Here is a 14,184-nt window from a genome sequence, read left to right as displayed (position 1 = left end):
ATAAGGTCTCATGTCCTATCGACAGTCAAATTGCGTTTTGAACTCCTGTCTTGCAGTTCTCCATCCTCTGTGAACTCATTTTAATTTTTCGAATACCTGCGACTGACAAGAGTCGTTCACCTACGCAATGCCTCCTGGGCAAACTGCCAGGACACGGTACTCGGAGAACGAGGAAGAGCGAAATTGAAAAGTTCTATAGCCAGCGGCAAGTGGAGACGAAAATCTCATTGATTTGAGGGTGAGACCTTATTAACCCCTTCCTCCCCGAGATCTGCATTTTAAGAAATTTCTGAAAACATGCTTGAATGGCACTCTTCCCCTCACAGTTGTGTAGTGTGTTTGGACTTGGGTAAAAAGTCACCTCCAAAAAAGTTATGAGCATCGAAGATCGATATTTCTCCGTATCGTGAAGACAGAGTTGAACCTGTACAGACACGGTGACAGTGATGTGTGTATGGGGACAGCACAGCCTGCAGCGTATTTTGAAACTGGTTTACCAAAGCTCCCAGGGGAACATTTTGACCGTACCTATTTCATCAAAAATGAAGGAACCACTTAGAAAGTCACCCTCTCCTACCGGGCTATCGATGACGTCACAATTCGATTGCGAACCCCAAGGCAGGCCATTTAGATGTGAATTATTAGGACAACTTCTATGACAATAATTGAAGCTTTTTTGTTCGGTGAGGAGACAGACAACACATGGGACTTGATGGATGGGAATGCCACAATACCTCCCACACAAAAATGTCATGAATCTGCTCGAGTTTGGCCCTTTGAGTGAAAGACCCTTCCACTCATGAGTCACACGTTTAAACCGTGCAAACAGTGTTCATTTACGGTACTTATTAAATCGATTCTTTCAAAAACGACCAAAATAAATTACGTTCAGATGAATAAATGAGCGAATGAGCTGCTGTTGCGGTTTTGACCATTTTCTCATAACATCGCAAATGTGGTTTCGCACTCTCACCGCAAGTGCTGTTGATGTCTCTCAGTAAACTAGGATTCATCTCTTCGATCATTTTAACGACTGTGGTTCCCGCCATGCACCTCGTCCAGTGCCCGGACATCGGTGACCACAGTGTAGCCACATAGCATTACATGCAAGGTAACTCATTGATTAATGGGAGAATCACATGAGTCGTGTTAAATCTGTCTTTGTTTGACGCGGCTGTATTGTAAATTCAACGCTAAATACGGGAGAGGCGGTTTTGCCATTTATCGGCGTCACAAATGTCAATCGACCCGCATATTGCACACGATAGTGGTTGTACGATACCATCAATGTACACACGTATTACACAGAGAATCGTGACTGCAAATAGTTGACATTTCTTAAAGGATCTATGCGAATGACATGTCTTACTATATCAAAAACGTACCAGTATAAACGAATTATCGTGGGTGTTCAAATTGGGACGACCAGTATTTTTTATATTTTCATTTGCATTTCGCTGGCGCAAGTGCTGTATGGGAGTTTCCACAAACTCGTCCTCAAACAACACATCGCGTTCGCTTGCCGCTTTAACAGATATTGTGTCCTTGATTTTTCCTGTTTTGTCGATTTGTGGTTTACGGGCTTTTGCCAAGAGCTTTACCTCATCGACCGCAAAACATTTGTTATTGAAAATTTGGCATTGCCTCGTGAAATGTGTCGTCTGCGAGCTTCCCGCCGCGTCGAACAAAGGCCATGTTTACGCTAGACATTCTTCATTCCTCTAAACGTTTTAAATTTACCGTGTGACTCAGAGTCGCTAGGGTGTGTCGTTGGGGAACCCATTGTTTATTGCTGATAGGAGGGAAAATACAAGTCTGTCAGCCACTCGATCCAGATAAAAAACAAACACAAATACAGCCAGGTTAAATTAAATAAGGAGAAAGCAAAATCACATTTCCCATACCAACTACCTGTAATGTTTAAGGCGTTTCTTGAAGTCATCTATGAGCAAGAAAAGGAAAATAAACACAATTTTTTACTTTGCACAGGTATAGTGTCCACTCTAAGAGTAGTCCACATAGATGCAGAAAAGTCCGCTTGTTGAGAAAACTAATGATCCCTGTTGCAGATGAAGATTTGTAATTTTTTGATGTCGTCTGGTCTACCGTTATGACGGCAACGTTACGTACAGCTTTAACTTACTTTGTCGCATTGAATTGAGAGGTTGTCAGAGGAGAAACTCATGAACACGTAACTTACGCCCACTGGTTGCCAAAGGTGTGTAAACAACCCACCAAGGGCCTGCAAATATAGAGTTCAGAAAACCAAAGCCACGTGGAGAGATTCGGAATTCCTGACTGTTTGGACCCTATAGTATGAATCGGTAAATATTTTTCGGTAAATTATAACTTGTGGCTGTCTTTGCTTTTGCAGACCAAAGTTCGACTCTGAGATAATCTTAAGGTAGAATGCTCATCCGGGACAGATATTGGGACTCTCAAACTTTTGTAATACCGTTTAAAATTTGATTACGGCCTTGAGTGGGCGCATTTTGAAGATTGTCGGGTAATTTTCATTAGTTCGATCACTTTTTGCGAAAATCGAACTTTTCACCTATAGAATTAACACAGTGGAGGTGGCCATGTGGAATTTCAACTTTCCTCAAGAAAACTTAAAACAATTCTCGTTCTAAATCAAGAATAAAATTCAGGGTGATCGTGAAAAAATCGGTTGTTGAGGAATAAATTTCCTAAAAATCACAGATATTATAAATTCAAAATGGCCGCCATCGCTGCGTTAACCCTATTAAGAAAAGTACAATTTTCGATAGTTAAAAAATAAAACTTTACTTACTCGGTAAGCTTCAAAATGAGCCTGACAAGCGGTAGACCAAACAGCCTTGTAAAAGTTTGAGAGTCTGAATATCTTGTGCCCGAGGCGCATTCTACCTTAAATGCGCATCGCTCAAATGACGATGACAAAACAACGACACGCACTGCATGATCATCTCTGAAAGTAAAGTAAGCTCCTTTCACGGCACCACCGGTTGACTGCTCCCCGTGAATGAACCACAGAAGGAAGATCGATTTTCGACGTTACTGTCCTTTGATGCGATCTAACCGTAACGTGACCACGTATGCCAAAGAATGTTAATAAAACACTGAAAATTTTATCCTCGACTGCCTCGCTTTGACTTGTCAAAAAAGATTGATCTCTGAAAATACATCGGTCTTGTGGATTTGAAAACGAGCAGCTACATTACAATTTTACGCGAAGTTATCTACCGGCGAGAAAGATGCGTTAATGAGATAAAGTCGTTGTCTTTTATCTTGTCATGTCAAAATAAACATGGAATTTGTGCATAAACTTAGTGTACACAATGACGACGATACATAAGTGCAAAGGTGTTAAAAATTACCCCTTTGCTGAATACAAAAAACAGATGATTTCGTTTGTGACCTCTTGACCGAACAGATTTTTCGTATTCCAACTTGCTTTCCCATGAGAAATAAATATTGCAACAATGTAAGGGAAAGGTTGTATTTCTGAATCCGCATGTTTCAAGAAGTCAAACAACACACACTACTTTTCATATGAAACAAAATTCATGAAAGAGGGTAATACGAGATATTACAGAGTTTTTTTTTTTTTAAGTGACAGTACAGTGTAGTTGTAATTTTGAAAAGATCTTCGTTACTTTTATCCACTGGAAAACACATCGTCTTCTTCTTCCCAATGCTACGTACGATATGTAATGATATTGTTGACAAATAATGTTAGTCCGGACTGAAATTCAATCGTCAACAATCCCGTTGGACGTTACACAAACACAGGCTGTTTCGACTCATTTCAAAATGATGTCGGGAGTGGATCAAGAAGAGAGTAAACATGGTTGAAAATGCATAAAACATTTACAGCCGATGTAATCTGATTAGAGTGAGATGTAAAGATGGCGCGAGCACCAAAAAACAACACAAAAAGCAAGAACAGCAAAAAAATAATGAGCAAGAGTGGAAAACTGGCATTATCTACATCTGATTTAATCAGGTTGCAGCTTGAAATAATCCAGCTTGCGTGGGCAGCCATGGCCTACACTTTTAACGTATTGAAGCGTCTATTTTTTACAAGATAAGAGGGTATAATAATAACATGCGAGCATCATGGAATCGGAATTTACAAGACTCAACGAGAAAGTAACAATAGTCAAAGACTGACGATTGATGTAGTGACGATATTTTCCACATGTTGTAGGGCGTTCCCAGTAATGCACACCCATATTTTATTGACCCGACGAGAACTCTCTAAAAATTCACAGCTATGATCGGCAAGTGATGCTCGTTACAAAAACAGATTTACAACCGAAACAAGTCTACAAAACAAACAGATAGGGTTGTGTTTACCGTTACTGGGGTTCGATCGCCGCATACTTTTGTTAGTCGTCGGGACAATACCCGGGCGTCTGGGCATCACATAGAAATACGTGCTCTGAAAGAAAGTGACATCATTCTAGGCAACACCCAACAGATGATTCTGTGAAACAAACAACAACTCCGAGAGTGGAAACCTTCAGTTGCTGAAAGAAACACACCTAGAGCACAAGCTTTCACTAAGTACAAAATTTATTATTCTTAAACACCGCGTTTAAAGATCACAATATTACCAAATCCAATATCACAGATAATTGCAAACAGATTTGGTAATTTGAACGACTACTGTAATGTCACGTCCGCATTTAATTGTAAATTCTGTGTCTAAAAATTTGAGAAAATTTCAAGTGATCATGTAATTTCTAATCTACTGATAAAGCGCTTTATTTAAAAGTCGAGTTTTAAATTCATTGTGGGAAATTTTATACTGGGTTCTAAATCTTAATCTTTAATTAACACGATTGGAACTAATTTGGGATAATTGGATGGTGAAGTAATGCCGGTTTAATCTGCAAATGTAAATTCATCTGCTTTTCTTTTTAAGTTACACACTTGTATTTATGGGTATTTTGCAATATTGCAACATTCATCTATAGGGCACCGAACAATTTTGAGAAATTTGAAAAAATATGAAGATCCAATTATCCCAAATTAGTTCCAATCGCGTTAATTCTAAATTTTAAGTGCATGGTGTTTTATGCCATCAATGCTCTTGTTATAAACTAGATAAGGTGCGTATAATGGTATTAGTTCTACACGCTCATTTCCTCGATGAAAATGTACCGTTATTGTCTCTCCCCCAACCCGAAAATTTAACATCTTCCAAGGGATAAACCTCATCGTTTAGTGGGAAAAAAACCATGGCACCGACGTCAGGCTACGGCTCATAAAAGCATAGACAAAGAGCCTTAAGCGTACACATATCAAAGAAATCCCACAAAGAATGTTAAATGTGTCAATATAAACGATGCATTGAACGTAAAAAAATTAAATTTTGCGTTCTCGTCGCAAGCAAACAAAACGCTCGATTTTTTGCAGAGAAAAATTCGAGTTGTCACAATTATCAACAGAAATTGCCAAAATGAAGAATGTAATCTTTTCCACGGGGAGAAATGCCCTAATCTTGTCATCCTCAACAAAACTTGAGTTTCCGTGTGTACAAAATCGTTGAAACTAAATAGGGAAATTATCAGTTTAAAAACGATAGAATTTGAAAATTATTACTTTTGAGGAAATATTACGTCTAGAATGCGGAGCGTGATTCAGTGCTATGTAGCAATACGTCTGTGAATTAAATTCATGAAATGTACATTTTAATGTCTAGTCTAAGATTATACCGATGATTTATTGATTAAAATTATAACTTCAACTATTTCAATTCAAGGAACAGGGGGCCATGTCAAGGGATCGTCGTATACATACGGACACTGGAATTTGATTAGCACATCAACATTTGTACTTTCGATGTCTCGTGATTTATTGATTGTTGGTTCGTTTTGAGCAATTTTCATCTTTACATAAACACTGCAATTAATTCGGTTGGCCGACGGACGAAAATCAACCTTTCTGCTCGTGTAGGAGACATAAGATGCCCGTGATCGTCATGAAGAACTGCTTGACTTGGTGCTGATTTGTCATATGGATAAAATTGTAAAATGTAAAAAAAAATGACGTGATTTGAAAATAAAAATGAATAATTTCAATAGTTTAAGAACGACACACCCATGAAGACCAAAAAAACCTCAACTTAGCCTATGTCTCACGTCGATATCAATCTTGTCTGAATAGTTGCAAAGATTTGAGTCTTTTGCCTATTCTCAGACTCTCGTCATGCTAATCTTCTAAAGCGCTGTGAAATCGGGTTACAAAGAGGTCAGCGCAACACCAGCCATGCTGCTTACCCCCCTTTCCGATAAAAGCATCCGGCGTCCAATTACCTGGGTCGTGGTTTGTGCTGATGGCGGATAAACACGTCGCGGTTGAACCGAGTTGCGGGTGACAACTTTCTTTCCCATTACGTCATAGCGAAAAAACGAGGCGGTCATTGTCCGAGGGGCCGTGTGAGGACAGGTTGCTCCACAAAGATCACGGAAGATCAATGGATTTGAAAGATTTGAAAGGCAACAGATCACAGCCCTGGTCTCCAATTAACGATGACAATCACGTGTTTGGTTTTCTGTCAATCTACGCTCCACGTGGGTACGGGACTGTTTATCCTGTCAGAGCTGCCAAGCTAAAGATTTTTGGATACACTTAAAAAGTGTTTATTCGCTTAACTGAATAACCGCCGGTATATCCTTTCAGATCTCTGTAAGGGCCATGTGCCTGTGAAAAAAGATGACGTAATGTGTTCAAAGCAACCGGCTAGTAGGCGGGCAAACAGCCAATTTCGGCCTCTGTCGCATGGCTTTGTCAAAATAAAAAAGAGGTAGTGTAGACAACGGAAAGGAACGTATAGATGAAATAAATTCGTTAAGGCTAAAAGTATTTCATAGCTGCATGGTTGTTCTCAAAAATTGTCGATGGAAGTAATTAAATAATTTGACGCCTTAAGGGCATTCGTGATCATACATTTTCCGTTAAAGTTTGTATTCGTTTTCATTTATGCTTGAAGTTCATTGGTAGTACTATGGCATTGGTTTTTTGCTGTCTACGTCAAGTCCGTTGGCATTACAATCGAGCTCAGCGAAGCGGAGGGGTAGTCCGTCGGCAGCGTGCGGCATCGGCAGCAGCTTAAGGGACAGACTTGCCGGGCTGGCCAGCTCCCACCGACAGCTCTTGACCAGTTCTATGAGCACCACTTTCAACATCAGCTTTGCCAGCTGCTTCCCAATACAGCCTCTCGGTCCCGCACCGAACGGAAGGAAAGAAAATCGACCCCCCTTCTTGTCTTCCTGTCTCGACGGCAGGAAACGATCCGGGTCGAATTCTTCGGGTTTGCAATAATTCGGGGCCAAATTCTGAGTTTCTCGGATGCTGTATATCAAAGTCCAGCCGACAGGAATCTGTTTTCCCTGCAAAAGACAATAGGAAAGTTGAAGTAAGGGTCAGCACTACTGTTTTGAGAATTTAAACCACAGCGGCAATTTATACTGCCTGGTCATGTATACTAGAGTGAGTTTACCTGTACTGACTATTCAGTGGTGTGGAAATTGAAAGCACTAGCTAAGTTCATAAACTTATTTCATTGAACACGGCGACGGTTTCGTCACTCCGAAGGAATGTCTTTCACGGCTGTCACTGCTATCAGACTTTATTGACGCGTGGCGTCGCATCTCCATGGAGACCCGTAACAATATCAAGCCCCGCCCTGATAGATGGTCCAAGCGTTCGCTGGTGACGTTCTATCCGGGTGACCTTAAAGTGACGGCCAAGTGGGAAAAGTAGGTCAACATGAATTAGAAAATGTGGGGTTTGTTTTGTGAGACGCCCATTATTTAGTGGCAAACTATGTGGTCAATTTTAAAGCATAAACGAAAGCAAAACTTAACAGGGACATTTTTTATCATTGTTGATAATCAGTTTACTCATCGCAAGGCATGGCATGCCACGGTAAGTTCCAAAGTTTCAAACAATTCGATGGCTAAAAGAAACAAAATTACTTCTGCCATGACTGCTTTTTGAAAAGAGTTAATGTCGAGTCGTTCAGAGCATGCGTAGACCAGTATCCAAGGGGAAGTCTGCGTCAGAAGTTGACCTGCCCGTCACCCTTTTTCTTCGGGCCCCGTAGTTGGGGGTAAATTTGCGACTGTTGCCATGACAAAACGTACAAGAATGGCTTGAATAATGACAGAAAGGGAATGTCCGAATTTTAATTAGAACATGTTATCTTTGTCGGACATAATTTACATATGTATTTTTCAGCCAATGCTTACCTGGTCGAGACTCTGTTAAACAAAATACTGTGCCTCAAAATGTATTCTTTTTGCACGCTTTAAAGGACAAGAGATTTAGACTGCTGAGTCACGCTGAAAGCGCTAATTGAGATACAGAGGATTAAATATGAAGCGGGAGGACAGTAATAGCCCCATTAATATTTTTTAACTCACCGCAAGTTCAAATGTTTTGATAACTTTCCTGAAGCCGGCTCCGACTGGGGGTGCAATCCTCAGCACCTCCTTCACGACGCAATCGAGGTATCTCAAGTTGGACACGGCGTCAAGGGTTAGAGGTTCCCCGCGGTCCAGCAGCTGGAACTCCTGCAGTTCTTCTCGGACCTTCGTTACCACGTCAGGATGCTTGGCCAGATACAGTAACATCATGCTGGCTGCCGTCGCCGATGACGTGTGTCCGGCAAAAAGTAGCTCTAAAGCGAAGCCCGTCAAGCATTGTGAATTCACGGCGCCAGCGTTCTCGTCATATTCCTGGGCTAGTAGGCTTAATGCGTCAACGAAGTCCAAGTCGGTATTTGTAGCTTCTTTCCTGTGCTTCAGGTTGGCCTCAATTTTACTGAGTATGATACCGCGAGCCTTCATGGCCTGTCAGAGAAACGAAGCAACTGTAGTCACCCTCTTGCTTTGTTTTGGTGTTGGACAAGACTCGGTTCGAAGGGGGTGGGGGGCCATTTAATTTTCCATTCAGTTCACATCGCAGTTTTGACCAAATTTTAACCAAACTAAGATCTACATACGGTTCCTCTATCACAGTGATAGAGGGACCGTGATCTTCGACAGAAATATTTCAACCGACTGAAAGCTACTTATCGATTTACAACTGCAACTTGTTCATATCTGTGGGAGTTATTTGGTGATATGCATTCAAAACTTTAGCAAATTATCTCACAAAGTCATTATACAAAGTGTCGACAACATTCGAAGAGCAAATACAAAATAAAATCAATTTTACCGTCGTTTTCCTTTTCTCCCGTTTCCATGGTATATACACACTAATCTTTGAAAGGCTTGTTTTATTTTGATAAAATGATAAGTACACAAAGGAGGTGTAGAAAAGTTACTGTTACAATCATTTTTGCCGCTAATTGATTGAACCGCCACCGATGCTAAGTATATGCACGGTTGTAGAGTAACAATGGTATATGTCTAAATATCCTTCTGTGACTGTAGCAGCCAAGAATGGGTAAAATCGAATTCTACAGATTATAATACCTTGTTGAATCCAGTGCCCGGTAGATCGATCGGCAGACAGAACATATTATCAATCATGGTTTTGTAAACTCTGGAAAGATGCTTGGTTTCCATCTCATCGTAGTCAAAGTTGCACATCACCTTGCTGGCGATGCGAAACAGTAAAGCATGACACTCGTCCTGTCCAGACACAACTCCGTTCAAGCACCATCTGGTTATAGCCTCGTCCGTATACTTCTGAATGTACGGCACGGAGGCAGAAAGTTGGCTGTGGTTGAACACCTTGGATGTTAGTTTACGTATGCGCTCATGCTCCACACCGGTGGAGAAGAGAATAGATTGGCTCTGACTTGCAATGATGGTCCGGAAAGTCGCAGGGTAGTACGGTTCAACGATTTCTCCGTCGCCCTGTAAAATTGTGCTCACGTTCTCGATGCCAATTACGCGAATTGTTGGTTTTCCGATAATGTGGGTCTTGAAAATAGGACCGTGTCTCAAATACTTCTTGCGATAGAAGTCAACTCCCTGAAATGAGAAGATGTAATAGGTGTACTTTGGATGAACGTCAGAATTAAATTATTCAAGGTGTCTCTATCGCTCTTGTGCGCCATTTTTGTTAAAGAAATTTGCTGAGCGACAATTGTCTTGCCAGTGGTTATGTGTGTCTTCGATTGAGAGAGAGAGAGAGAGAGAGAGAGAGAGAGAGAGAGAGAGAGAGAGAGAGAGAGAGAGAGAGAGAGAGAGAGAGAGAGAGAGAAACCACGGATGTACCAACAACTGACAGACGGCACTTCAAAGCGAAATGGAATGACTCAGCCCGGCGTTCGGATGCAGGATTTTACATTTCAGCAAAGAATTCTACGACGTAAAACTAACAGAATATCCGAATGCCCTACACCATCAAAGTGATAATAAAATTCGTTTGACCGTACAACTCTGTAAAGTCAACACGTGGTATGCGCTATGTGATGTTATTTCTGAAACAGACGAAATCAGTGTGAAGGACATTACTTCAATTGAATCTTTTTTGACAATTTCGGGGGATGTGCAAATCTACACAGCTAGATGTCCTGCTTCTGATGACAGTGTTAGCGTTTGGATTGACAATGTGCAGTACTGCGTGAAGCTGGCCCTCGGCGTGACAGTGTTTGTACCTTATCCAAGCACATGCGTATTTCAAGATGAGCTGCATTATTTGAACAACCTTTCTACGAAAACCTACTTTCAAACAATGGTTGGAATTCAAATGCACAGCTGATGAAAGCCATATCAAGGCCAGCCAAGTCAACAAAGTTGTCCTAAATGACTTTGACACATTACTCCTTCAAATACCGCCAAGCACAAAACACGCTGTGCATGTCTTCTCTTAGCTGAACCGATAGCCTCTTGACTTCGAAGGCACTCTTATTATTGATCGAAAATAGTTAATTTGGTGCACATTCCATTGTGTCTCAAGAAGCGGTTGCAGGTACGCTTGGGCAACTCATCAAGTATGGCTCCCACGCAGAATATTTCCACTTTCGATGAACAAAAGACGAAACAGCGTGCTTAATTTTTCCAACTGGGCATACTGAAATGAAATTAACTATATGGAGATAAAATGTTTTAAAAAGACAGGAAAGTTAGCCTCGCTTTCTATTGATATTCGTTTTGAGGCAGAATTCTACTTGTAGAAGATATTGTGAAAAGGAGTAGAAATTTACCTGTATGATGAATTGTATGGTTTCTCCGATGAACGGCAAACCCATACTGCCTTCAGGTAGAGGTGCCGCACATCTCGTATCTCTCGTGTTCTCATTGTAAATATTCCACAGTTTTAATGCAAGAGCAATCAACACACACGGCAATATCAATGGTAGTAACGGGTGTAAAATATTACAGACGAGAACGGACAGCATCATCTTGGCAACCACCAGTCGGCTTTGATGTTGACAAGTCTGTCAGAATACAAACAGATCACACAGCGTCAGGTAAGGTCTCAAACTACAGAGATTCATTCCGTTCGTTTATATTAACCAGTACCCACAATTTACACATGAATATTCATGAGGGGGAAACAGTTCATCTGTCGGTCATCATGCCATCACGACGTGCTGTTCGCGTCCTACAAACCCTTGGTGAACTCTGTAAGTTCTTTCTCAACGCTCCAGAATTGGAGCTTTTACAAGACACCGGCAATGAGTATATTCGAGTTTGCGTAAACTTTCCCATCGTCTCGTGTGTAGCCAAATATAGGTCACCGTGTCGTTTTAGAGTTTGGGCTCTAACAAGATAGACTGGTGCAAATCAAAGTCATGGAAAGTACAACCGCGTTAGAAATTTAAGGTCACAGAAGACAAAAATATTGATTGCATTCAGGAAATGCATACAGAAGGTGAGACAGTCTTTTCACGACTCTAATGTCGTAAATCTTGATTTGTTCGGTCAACTGAGGCCAATAGGATTAATTCAATAAGCGACTCATAAATGCGGGTAACTTTCCACAGCGGAAAAGAAACGTGTTACTTTTATATATTTGGCAACGCCCAGTGTACCTTATTTCAAACATCCCGCATCAATGTTATTTCGTAGCTAAACAAAAAGCATGAAGGTCCAATGAGAACCTGGCAAATACTAAAGTCTCGTCGGAACTCGTATTCTCTCTCTCTCTCTCTCTCTCTCTCTCTCTCTCTCTCTCTCTCTCTCTCTCTCTCTCCCCCCCCCATTTATTCGCTGGCGTAGCAGCCACATTTGTAAATGGTAACAGCTGAACAGACTGTGGATATCCAGAGCACCGTGACTTACTAGACTGGGGTTATATTGCCGTCTGTCAAGGTGACCGCCAGTAAGTGGCCCCTTTCACATCACCTGTCGTCACGTGACTGGCCCTTATCTATTACTCTTTCCTGCGGGCTGGCACTACCTTTGAAATACCCTACACGACAACATGTGCAAAATGGCATTAAGAACTGCGAACTTGGAAGGACTGAACGTTATCAAATTTGAAAAAAAAAGTTAATATTTCACACTTTCAGCAAAAGTATTACATGTATACTAGTGCACAGGAAAAGACACAATTATAGTAGAGGAGAGAAAGGTGACATAGAGTCAGGTAAAACTAGATAAAGTTCAATGAAAAATGTATCTTCATGGACATGGAGGGGAAACTGGGCTGAAATGAGTCAGCACTTTTGAATTCAAAGTGTCTAAAGATTATTGAAAGTTAACCTACCATATTTTAACACAAAAGGATGCGTGGGTTCAGGACTATGGAAACTGTCAACAGGGGACTGTGAAAATTGTGACAATAGGCAAAATACTTGATATACGTCCAGTGTATTTACGTATATGGACGCATATGGAACGCCACATTTGTGGTATACTTGATATAATTTTGTATATGGAACATATCAATACATTGATATGCATAACGTATATTTATGCAGAACAAGAGTATACGTAACGCAGATCTTTGCAGACCGAGTGTACACTGAACCTGTGCATTTTATTTGTAATACGTACGTGTATACGTTACGTATTTGACGAATGTACAGAATGAGCGTGTGTGCATTTTGTTGTATATCAAGCATTTTGCCCAGTGTCACAGTGAAGAGTCAGAGACCAGAGTCAAAATAGAGAAAATATTGGGACTATTTAGGAGAGTAATAATGACAGTGACAGACAACAAATAGTATTTGGTTGTGGTATGCAAAATGTGTGGCCTCTGTTGAGGAACAAGATCACATAAGCGTGTTTTACGAGTTGGAGTGTTTTCTTTCCTTTTCTGTCCTCTGCCCACGTTTTTTTTCGGGGGTTTCAGGTCAGTGAAGTTCAGGGAGGGGACATTCCTTTCCTAAGAAATTCAACGAAGCAGAAAAATCTTGGCAATAAAAGAGACCGGCAAAATGAGGACGAATCGTGAAAACGAATGATGCGAGTCACGCGAATACGCCCTACCTATATGTACGTATACTGTTTTGTGTCCTCGACTTCAAACAGCGACCACGTGGTAGTTGGCTGAGCCTGAAGTAAAACTGAACTGTAGACGGGTCAGACTGTCCTGGTGGGGCAGCAAAACTCACAGATATAACCAATATAATTGCACACATAAGCTCAAGTAAAGTATGATATAAAGATAGTATCTTTTGTGGGGTCCAGATTGTTTTAAACTTTCTTGATTTTACCAGATTCCCAACTGTATTTTGACTGATCTTTGTTCGAATTTTGTCGTCGCTTTTGTTTAAAGATTTGTAATGATTTATTTCACAATATAACACTTCTCTTTTGGAGTTACTCTCTTACGCATGTCGGTCTTCCTATATACTTACACAGCTAATAGTATGTATGTATGTATGTATGTATGTATGTATGTATGATAGATGGACCGATAGATAGACAGATGGATAATAACAAACAGACGGTAAATTACTCATTCTTATCGTTGGACTTTGGATTGGATGCATGCATTACTGTCGTACGGTCTTGGCTATCTACATCCCTGATAATTTGGTGATAATAAACGCCCAGTGACATGACTGGACAGAAACTCTTTCAGGAAACATTAAAATGATGGTGACTGAGTAAGTCCAACACCACAATAAAATCGATATGTCAAAGTATTTGCGATTCATTGATGCATTCATCCCGAAAAAATATATTTGTTTTAAAAAACGATAAATTTGAAATTTCGATGGACAGTTCTTTGATTTCTAGACATGTATTTCTTTAAGGTAGCTAAATAAATTGTTTTGTT

General features: G+C 40.6%; 1 protein-coding gene across 2 annotated transcripts in view; it reads right to left on the bottom strand.

Annotated features, from left to right (window-relative positions):
* Positions 1-4,542: 4,542 nt before the first annotated feature.
* LOC139120378 (cytochrome P450 26B1-like) overlaps positions 4,543-14,184 on the bottom strand; it is a 62,810-nt gene continuing 53,168 nt past the window's right edge. The window contains exons 2-5 of one of the 2 annotated variants that reach the window (XM_070684749.1): positions 11,156-11,389; positions 9,474-9,977; positions 8,418-8,846; positions 4,543-7,382 (exon numbers count right to left, since the gene is read on the bottom strand). In XM_070684749.1, the coding sequence (XP_070540850.1) occupies positions 6,996-7,382; positions 8,418-8,846; positions 9,474-9,977; positions 11,156-11,353 (1,518 nt within the window). In that variant the 5' untranslated portion in view covers positions 11,354-11,389 and the 3' untranslated portion in view covers positions 4,543-6,995. Of the gene's footprint in view, positions 7,383-8,417; positions 8,847-9,473; positions 9,978-11,155; positions 11,441-14,184 lie in introns of those variants that run through there. The other variant, XM_070684750.1, reaches the window with a different exon arrangement.

This window comes from Ptychodera flava, chromosome 20 (assembly GCF_041260155.1).
Source record: "Ptychodera flava strain L36383 chromosome 20, AS_Pfla_20210202, whole genome shotgun sequence".
Lineage (NCBI taxonomy): Eukaryota > Metazoa > Hemichordata > Enteropneusta > Ptychoderidae > Ptychodera > Ptychodera flava.
This window is presented reverse-complemented; position numbering and strand designations above follow the sequence as displayed.